The following is a 9406-nucleotide window of genomic DNA, read 5'->3' as shown; positions in this document are numbered from 1 at the left end:
TACTTACGTGGTTGCAGAATGGAGCCATTTGACTGGGCATTTTACAGGTTGATTATAACGCGAAAAGAGGTAGAGAAACATTTAGACATTGGGTAGTAAATCTTTCGTGTTTATTTAGCATTATTTTTTTATCGAGAAGCCGCTTCCAAGTGGCCTAGGCCTGGGGAGACGCCGCTGCCCTCTTTGATGCTCCCCGTGATTTCTTAATGTGGTCCATCTCTCAGTTCCTAGATGTCATCCTAGCCTGCTGGCCATCAAATAAGTCAAAAATGAAGTAAATACACCTTTCATATTTGAAAGCTAAGCTCGGTCGCTTCGCTCCCTCGCCTTGGCCCCCCCTGTTTCAAATTGCTGGCTACGCCACTGCTAGGGACCCTATAGTCGCAGCCCCACAGCTAGGACTCTGTGAGTCAGGAGCCTGGCCGGAGCAAGGAGCTAAGTATAACAAGGAGAGGAAGCGCCCGCATATCTGACCCAAATCTTTGCCATACTTGGTCATATTGGCCTAGAACAGATTAGTGTTCTATTGTCTCTGGGTTCGGGTCTGCACAGGCGTTTCAGCTGATTATGGTCCATAGATGGCGTCCTTGTGGCGAAAAGCAACACAGCCAATCCGCTTCCTCTCCTTGTTATATTTAGCTCCTTGGGCCGGAGCACAGAGACTTGGCTTGGGACGACGAATCGTTTCAATATTGACAATAATAACAAAATGATTGTAAATAAACACGAAATGTATTTACTACCAAAGTCTTAATGTTTCTCTGGCTCAAACCTAGTAGTAGTTAGCACCCCACATTTTTAGCCCATGCAAACTATATAATATATATATCATTGGGGCCCCGAACTATGAATCGTATGATCTGGCACTCCACGATTCACCACACGAACGCCGCTGTGCACAAACAACAAAAATATGGAGCAGGAGGGAAAGCGTGACCGCAAACTGCGCACAACGCTTGCTTCGTTTCACATAATCACTGCACAAATACACAACTAACCACCTCCATTTTGGTATTTATGCATAGCTAAATGTTCACTTGTTCGAATTATGACTTTTCCAACTGGTACTGCGTACCTTTTTCCAGAGATATCTGGTGAATTCCTGTGGAAAACCCCCACTACCCGAAAATGTAAATGAAATCAAGAACATGAGTAATGCCACCGCATTGCATTCTGGATTCAAGGTGCCCTGCTTTCGAGCTCCTTATGGAGCTAGTTTAGAAGACATTGTCGATTGTGTATTGTATTGTAGACATGAAGTATTTGTGGGACATGTTAACTAGACTAGGGCCCTTCTTTTCGAGGCCAGCCAAGCAAAACTAGCATAAATCGGGTGGGTGTGACGTCACACACACACGGCTGCGTTCATTGGCCGTACAAGTAGTGTGGTGAGGAAGGTATGGATGATAAACAGGCACTTGCTCCCATTCACATTTAGGCAGAGTGGGAGTTTTCCTCAAGAATTCTTCAGCTGAATTGCTTCAGAATATCTGCTAAATTAGGCAGTACCAGTTATCAAAGTTATAATTCAAACAAGTGAACATTTCGCTACGCATAGATGCCAAAATGGAAGCGGTTAGTTGTGCAGATAAGGTCTATGTCTCCCTGGGTACTGCCGGAACATACCCTGGGTACGGTCCGGTATACCGGAACGTACCCTGGTAACTATCTGATATGGTTAGGGAGTAGGTGTAGGCGACTCCCTAGACTCGTTAGTGGAGTACGGTCCGGCATATTAGATAGTGCCAGGGTACGTTCCGGCATATTAGATAGTGCCAGGGTACGTTCCGGCAGTACCCAGGGAGACATAGACCCTACGGGCGTTAGTTGTGTCTTTGTGCCGTGTTTGTGTGAAACGAGGCAAACAACTTTCCCACCTGCTGTATATTTTTATTATTTGTTTAGAGCAGCGTTTGTGCGGTGAACGTGTGTGTTGTAAAGGAGCATTTGAATGAGATTGACGGAAAGTTATACTAATAATAGACGAAAGAGAGTAGAGAAACATTAAGCAATGCAAAGCATTTTCCAATTCTAAGCATATGTGATTTGATTTGTTGCAGAGATAAGAATCCTGAGGTTCTAGGAAGACTCTTCTTCTACAGTCTTCTAATTATCGTTGTGCCCGTTTTCTTGTACTTCTTCAGTAAATTTTTCATATTTGAAGGTAAGAGTCTGGAAGACATGTTAAAAGAGTCGTCATAACTGTAAAGTGCATTAATCGGACTAGTCAACGAACAGTTAAGTTATGTAAACAACTGATGTATAAAAATGCACGTAGTCTGTTACATGCATTATGCACACATCCTACTTGATAAACTATACTACTTGTCGACTTCTGCATTAACTTAGTATTTTTACACAATAACGTCACACCTATGCACAAACTGAAGAGCGTTTTCGTTGTCACAATGTCGGATGTAATTTTAGAGGGTATCACAGACGCTGTGAGAATAAGAAATAATATTAGAATAAAATAAGAAATAATACAAGAAATAATGGTGGGAGTCTCTCTTCTGTTTGCATATAGGTGTGGAGTTATAGGATGAAAATGCAAACATTGTTTACCACACTGTTTTACTGTACAATTGATGTCCTGCAACGTCTGCGTGTAATGCAGCTAATGCTGCAGCGTAGGTGCAATGCAGAGGTGGCGTCGTTTATTATTAGGTAGGTAGTGTGCATGATGTAGCACATTACCAAAAAAAATAGTTGAATACAAATCTATGGAATTTATTGATTTCAAAAGCTTTGGAGATTAGATGTTGTTGTTAGATTTAGGTTGTCACATTTTTCAGCGGTGTTCCTGCTGTCGTCGCAGCAGAGTTACATCTATGCTGCCATTGTTGCCGTGGTTGCCGTTCACGCCGTACTAGCACTCTTCATCTGGAAAGCCATCGCCGAAGACTCCAAACCGATCAAGAGAGACTAGGAACTGTTGCGCTGTGTTCGTTTCCATCGAAGCGACGCCCTCTGTATCGTAGTAGTCGAAGGGAATTTGGCAGCACATTGTTTAGGATTCGTGAAGTAGGATGTACACTGATATATGCAGCGGTGAGAAATGGTAGGGTAAAAATTGATTGATGAAATCCAGCTGAGAGAGCGGTGATCAGTATTATTAGGTAGAGGAAATTATAAAACGTGACACCGCCTCATTGATTGTTTACAAAGCAAGGTAGTGACAATAGAACTGGATATCATAGCTACAGTAATTCATTGATCCATGCAATCCAGTTGAGCGAGCGATGTGCTAATACGAGGTGGAGGGAAATAAAAAATGTGATGCTGACTCGACGTTTGCAAACGAAGGTAGATCCATTTACAACGACGAAGTGATTCGTAGCTTTTAACACTTGAGAGCGTCTACGGTAAAAATGTAGAAATAACAACGTGAGTGAGGCTACCACTTTCAACAGATCTGCTACCATGACAAGGGATCACTAAGCAGTATCCAGGAACCTAGGTAGGTAAAATTAAAGTCATGCAATTTGCATCGGCTCCGAATTTCCGAGCTCTGGTTGTCATTTTTCTAACAATTTTTGTAGAAAGTTCAAACAACCGGCGGACACCTGGTCGTTATAACGCCAGGTCTACATTACCTAAACATATCATTGTGGAATCCTAAAAATCTAATAATTCCATAACAGTAATCGTATTTCAATACTGTCCCAATCTAGTAATAACATCTAAACACATAACAGCTAATCGTGAACAGGTAATGACCATAAGCCTAAGAATGAACACAGGCAATCTTATTAACTCGATTCCGGTAGCACCATGGTTGTTTAACGGTTGTAATTCCAAAGTAAAGACTGAAGAACCACCGTTTAATATATAATACGAACAACGAATTTATTGCACCGCAGCCCAACCTGCCACATAGTATCCCACTGGCTTCGGGGAAGTACTTGGCGCCACCTATTGGGCCCGTTGTGGTGCATGTTACATTAATCTCACATTAACGACGTCGCCGTGATGTCTCGTGCGTTTCAGGAGCGAGGCAAGATGGCGGAACTGACGCTCACGCGCGTTGAGTACGCTCAGGTCGGCGTCACGTCACCGCAGTGCATGTGCGTCCTGCCGAACGTCGAGAAAACGAAGGAGTCGCGCGCGGGCAAGATGGCCACCCAGCGCGTCGCCGTCGGCGACCACGACGGCGTTCTCACCTGCTTCCAGATGAAGCGCAGCGAAGCGGTGCCCATCTACAAGACGTTGCCCGGCGCCGCGATCAGCCGCGTCACGCTCGCCGGCACGCCCGGCGCGCACGCCGACCACGTGTTCGTTGCCGCGGGCAACGCTGTGCGCGGCTACGCGCGCAAGGGCAAGCAGTTTCTCGGTTTCGAGAGCAACATGACGGAGCCGATCACGTGCATGCACGTGCGCGGCGCCGACCTCCTCCTCTGCGGCAACTTCATCTACAACCACTACCACGACCTCATCGACACAAACTACTTCCTCGCAGGCGACCGCATCAACGACGTTGTCTGCGTCGGCGGCGACGGTGGCGCCCCCACGCCCGTACTCGCGTGCAACGACAAGCTGATGCGCGTTCTGCGCGACTCGCAGCTGCTCTACGAAGTGGAGACGCCGGCGCCCCCTACCGCGCTCGCGCTGCATCGCGGCACGGGCGGCGCCACCGGCGACGAGATCACGTACGGCACCGACGACGGCCACGTTGCGCTGCTGCGCGTCGGCATGACGACGCCCGCGCACGGCTGGGTGGTCGGCGGCGGCGGCGGCGGCAGCGTGACGGCGCTCGACTACTACGACGTGACGGGCGACGGTACGCTCGACCTGATCGTCGGCCGAGACGACGGCGTCCTCGAGGTGTACGGTTTCCATGACGACGACGCGGAGGAGGATGCGGAGCCGACGCTGCGTTTCTCGCATGCCTGCAACGAGGGCATCACGGCCGTGCGCGGCGGCGTCGTCGGCGCCGCGGGCCACGCCGAGGTCGCCATGACGACGTACGCGGGCGCCGTCGTCGGCATGACGACGGAGCGGCTGCGACAGGAGTCGTCGGCGGCGGCGGGGTCGACAGTGAGTCCGCGCGCGCTGGAACGCGTCTCGAGGCTGCGTGGAGAGATCGACGAGCTGACATCGAACGTCCAGCAAGAGCGAGAGCGCTACCAGGTAGTGATGTCCTGACTATCGATTATCGATTATCGATTATAATCGAAAGTCAGTCGTTTGCAGCAACCGACTAATTAGCGCTTGATTATGAAAAGAAATAATCAATTATAAAAAAAATTAGTGTGTATTTTTTTGGTTACTAACAAAAGCTTTACAGCTTAAAATCGAAGTGAGATTTACTACTTACTACTAGCAAGTATAATAATGTTACAGCTTTTAGAATATTGTATTATAAAAAAACAGTGTATTATATGATATATGATAAATTTCAATATCTCGTAGCTGCGATCAATAACATTCAACCGATTACCTTTGATCATCGATCATCGGTTGCACCCAACTGATGATCGATGACGAAACACCAAACGATTCCCATCACTACCACCAGGCGGCGACGCGGCGCGACGACGGCGTCTCGGCGATACCGCAGCTGCAGACGCGCGTGCGATTCGTGCTGAGCAGCGACGACGCGTCCTACGCGCTCTCCATCGAGTGTCAGACGGCGATCGACAATGTGCTCCTGCAGAGCGATGTGCCGGTGGATCTGCTCGATGTGGACCGCAACTCGGCCGTCGTGTCGCACGCGGCGGCCGACCCCGGCAACAGCAACTTCCTGCTGGCGACGTACCGCTGCCAGGCGAACACGACCCGCCTCGAGCTGAAGGTGAGGTTTGCGCTTTATTTTACATTTACAAAAAAAGTTTGGGGGGGGCTTGACGTTGTATTTCCAAAGTAAAGACTGAAGAAGATTGAAGGTGACGTTTGAAGGTTGACGGTTTGAGGTTTGATGTCGAGTTGAAGGTGACGTTTGAAGGTTGACGGTTTGAGGTTTGATGTCGAGTTGAAGGTGACGTTTGAAGGTTGACGGTTTGAGGTTTGATGTCGAGTTGAAGGTGACGTTTGAAGGTTGACGTTTTGAGGTTTGATGTCAAGTTGAAGGTGACGTTTTGAGGTTTGATGTCGAGTTGACGGTGGCGATTGAAGGTTGACATTTTGAGGTTTGATGTCAAGTTGAAGGTGACGTTTTGAGGTTTGATGTCGAGTTGAAGGTGCATGGCGTTTGAAGGTTGACATTTTGAGGTTTGATGTCAAGTTGAAGGGGACGTTTTGAGGTTTGATGTCGAGTTGAAGGTGCATGGCGTTTGAAGGTTGACATTTTGAGGTTTGATGTCAAGTTGAAGGTGACGTTTTGAGGGTTAATGTCGAGTTGAAGGTGACTGTTGTATTTCAAAAGTAAAGACTGAAGAATCAACGTTTAATATATAAAACGAAGAGTGAATTTATTCCGCCATCCAAGTCCAGCCTGCCACGTTGTAGTATCCCACTGGCACTGGCTTCGGGGAAGAGAGATTATGCTCGAAAGCTTGCTGATTAGAATTTAACAGCCTATTCTATTTTCCTACATTTATTTATATATATATATATAATAATAATATATATATAATATATATAGTAATATAATAAATTTATATATATATATATATATATATATATGAATATATATATGGATATATGTAGGTATATGTTATACATTGTGAGCATTTCTCGTGGCAGGTGCGATCGATCGAGGGCCAGTACGGCACGCTGCGAGCCTACGTGACGCCGCGGCTGCAGCCAAAGACGTGCATCGTGAAGACGTTCGCCGTGAAGCCGCTCTCGCTGCACCGCAGCGCGCACGCGTACGACGACGCGCGCCCCACCAACACGCTCCGTCTCGACGGACAGTTCAGCTACGCCGAGATGCACGCGTGGATCGCAGCGTGTCTACCCGACGTCGCCGAGCGTCCCGGCGCGGGCGAGGCCGCCTGCCTCCACTTTGTCTCGACGTTTCTCGACACTCAGCTCGAGTGCATGTACAGGAAGGGCGAGGCGGTGTTCCGCTCAGACAACGTTTCGACGATCTCCATCCTGAAGGATTTCATCACGAAGGAGGCAACGGCGCGGAAGATACACCTCGAGATCAACTACGAGGTGAGACGGCTGTGTAAATAAGTGTTATATAAATGGACTGTACGTATATGTAATAATTATATCAAATATATAGGTAAGCGTGTACAGTGCCCGGAAACTTTATTTTTAGGGTGTAGGGCGAGCATTGTTTTTCAGTCACTCGGGCGATTTTGGTCAGCCCAAAACTGTCAATGGAAAATGTCAAATGTGGTTTTCTCGCTTCTTTCTTAATGCTTGGTTGTTTCCCCCGACGCTCACGTAATACATAATTTCTCACGTTCACTTGTCTTCGCAGGTGAGCGACGACTCTGTCTGGCACGGGCCCACCACGATCCACCCGAAACTTGCCATATTATCTCACGTTCACTTGTCTTTGCAGGTGAGCGACGACTCGGTCTCGCACGTTCTCGCGACGATCCACCCGAAACTCGCTATATTTTATCACGTTCGCTTGTTTTCGCAGGTGAGCGACGACTCGGTCTCGCACGTTCGCTTGTCTTCGCAGGTGAGCGACGACTCGGTCTCGCACGTTCGCTTGTCTTCGCAGGTGAGCGACGACTCGGTCTCGCACGTTCTCGCCACGATCCACCCGAAACTTGCCATATTATCTCACGTTCGCTTGTCTTCGCAGGTGAGCGACGACTCGGTCTCGCACGTTCTCGCCACGATCCACCCGAAGCTCGAGCACCAGCTGGCGCTCGCGAAGAAAGTGCGTCTCGTCGAGGCGCTGCGCGAACTCGCAGCGCACGACGCGGACGCGGACGCGTACCTCGCCGCGGAGTACCGCGCGATCCTGCGCGACGACGACGCTCTGCGCCGGGAGTTCCGCGAGCAGCCGTGTCAGCTGGAGCGTCTCTACGGCATGGTCACCGACCTGTTCATCGACCGGCACAAGTTTCGCGGCGCCGACGTGAAGGCGCGCGTGCCGCAGCTGCTGGAGCTGCTAGACAACTACGAGCTGCAGCCGCTCATCGCATTCTTCAAGTCGGCGTGATGATGCGTCGTCGCCGTGGCAACGGGAGGTGCTGTTCGGGGGGGGGGGTCGTTAGGTGTGGGTGATGCTTGCGCGGGTCCGTGTTTGTAACAGATGTGGTTGCTGGTGTGGCGGTCGGTCGTTACATGTGTCGAATGCCTATGCTGGTTCGTATTAGCCGATGGATTAGTACATTATGGTTGTTGGTGTGCGTGCGTGTGTGCGTGCGTGGGTGCGTGTAATTCAGGTGTTGCATTGCAGTAGCATAGTACTGTCGTTAGCATATATTCTAGCACTGGCCAGAACTGCTGACGCGGTAGTTTAACAGCACCGGCATGCGCTCTCGCACCTCACCCCTCACCGAGCTCGTTCTGTTAAAGCTGGGACCACTATATAGGTGAGAATTCACCTGACCACCTGGTGTGATTAACAGGTAGTTTTAACCAATCACTGTCGCCATAGGAGCATCCAAAAAACAGCTTGGTAACGAAATGCCAAAAAGTCGTTATTTGTGGTGAAACACGTTTGAACTAGTCTAGCTTGGCCAGTAAGGGCAATGATATTCTAGTAGGATGACACAGTTATCTCGTTCGGACAGAGGTGACAGGTCACTTTTGAGATATGTGCATCTCATCAACTGTGTATCACCGGTATTCAGTGATTCCCACACATACCGGTATTCAGTGGTCCCTACAGATACCGGTATTCAGTGATTCCCACACATACCGGTATTCAGTGGTCCCTACACATACCGGGGTATTCAGTGATTCCCACATTTACGGTATTTAATATTTCCACACTTACGCGTATTCAATGATTCCCCACACTACCAGTTTTCAATGATTCCCACACTTACTGGTATTCAATTATTCCCACACTTACTGGTATTCTGTGATTTTGAAAAAACAACAACGATTAGGATAGGTATTAGTCACGTGAAGTCGCATATTGATGTTGAAGGAAAGATGTCACAGCTGACTATTGTGTGCAGCATTCGAGCATGTGATACTATATTCAAGGCGCATTCTTAATAACTTACATATTCATAATTGCACCTGCCTGTGTGAGTAAAAATAGATTACCATAAAAACAATGACATCATTAGTCTTGCTTAGGGTGTAGTCCTTTATCTTGGACTAACCACCAGCATCGAATTAGTTAGCAATAGCACATATTGTAGTGCAGCTAAGGTGAATGCTGTGCAAACAGAAATGTTTGTTATGTGTTGATCACTAAACTGCTGATGGCATAGTGTTGTGTTAGACACTCGACGTTGGCTTGGCATAGTGACACTCGCTTTACCACACCTTCTTATATATATTGTGACCCGCTCCGGCATATACGGACTAGTAA

At 48.2% G+C, this 9406-nt stretch overlaps 2 protein-coding genes across 2 annotated transcripts; both read left to right on the top strand.

Moving 5' to 3' along the window:
* Window positions 1-1088: 1088 nt before the first annotated feature.
* LOC106818012 (vacuolar ATPase assembly integral membrane protein vma21-like) lies at window positions 1089-3275 on the top strand. Its single transcript, XM_014822726.1, has 3 exons — window positions 1089-1184; window positions 2061-2164; window positions 2796-3275. The coding sequence occupies exons 1-3, from the start codon at window positions 1156-1158 to the stop codon at window positions 2927-2929; spliced, it is 267 nt and encodes an 88-aa protein (XP_014678212.1). The 5' UTR covers window positions 1089-1155; the 3' UTR covers window positions 2930-3275.
* A 97-nt stretch (window positions 3276-3372) lies between these two features.
* LOC106818011 (Bardet-Biedl syndrome 7 protein homolog) lies at window positions 3373-8837 on the top strand. The gene is made up of 5 exons (XM_014822725.1): window positions 3373-3460; window positions 3991-5130; window positions 5519-5794; window positions 6685-7101; window positions 7712-8837. The coding sequence occupies exons 2-5, from the start codon at window positions 4003-4005 to the stop codon at window positions 8072-8074; spliced, it is 2184 nt and encodes a 727-aa protein (XP_014678211.1). The 5' UTR covers window positions 3373-3460; window positions 3991-4002; the 3' UTR covers window positions 8075-8837.
* Window positions 8838-9406: the final 569 nt, after the last annotated feature.

Source organism: Priapulus caudatus, unplaced genomic scaffold, assembly GCF_000485595.1.
Source record: "Priapulus caudatus unplaced genomic scaffold, Priapulus_caudatus-5.0.1 Scaffold1974, whole genome shotgun sequence".
Classification (NCBI taxonomy): domain Eukaryota; kingdom Metazoa; phylum Priapulida; class Priapulimorpha; order Priapulimorphida; family Priapulidae; genus Priapulus; species Priapulus caudatus.
The sequence above is the reverse complement of the archived record's forward strand: the minus strand, read 5'-3'. Positions and strand labels throughout refer to the sequence as shown.

Bases quoted from the DNA above. Each gene is read 5' to 3' on its own strand.
- LOC106818011 (XM_014822725.1), top strand. From the start codon at position 4,003: ATGGCGGAACTGACGCTCACGCGCGTTGAGTACGCTCAGGTCGGCGTC. The intron at 5,795-6,684 runs GTGAGGTTTGCG...TTCTCGTGGCAG, and splicing joins CGACCCGCCTCGAGCTGAAG to GTGCGATCGATCGAGGGCCA. The intron at 7,102-7,711 runs GTGAGACGGCTG...TTGTCTTCGCAG, and splicing joins ACCTCGAGATCAACTACGAG to GTGAGCGACGACTCGGTCTC.
- LOC106818012 (XM_014822726.1), top strand. From the start codon at position 1,156: ATGCCACCGCATTGCATTCTGGATTCAAG. The intron at 1,185-2,060 runs GTGCCCTGCTTT...GATTTGTTGCAG, and splicing joins CATTGCATTCTGGATTCAAG to AGATAAGAATCCTGAGGTTC. The intron at 2,165-2,795 runs GTAAGAGTCTGG...CACATTTTTCAG, and splicing joins TAAATTTTTCATATTTGAAG to CGGTGTTCCTGCTGTCGTCG.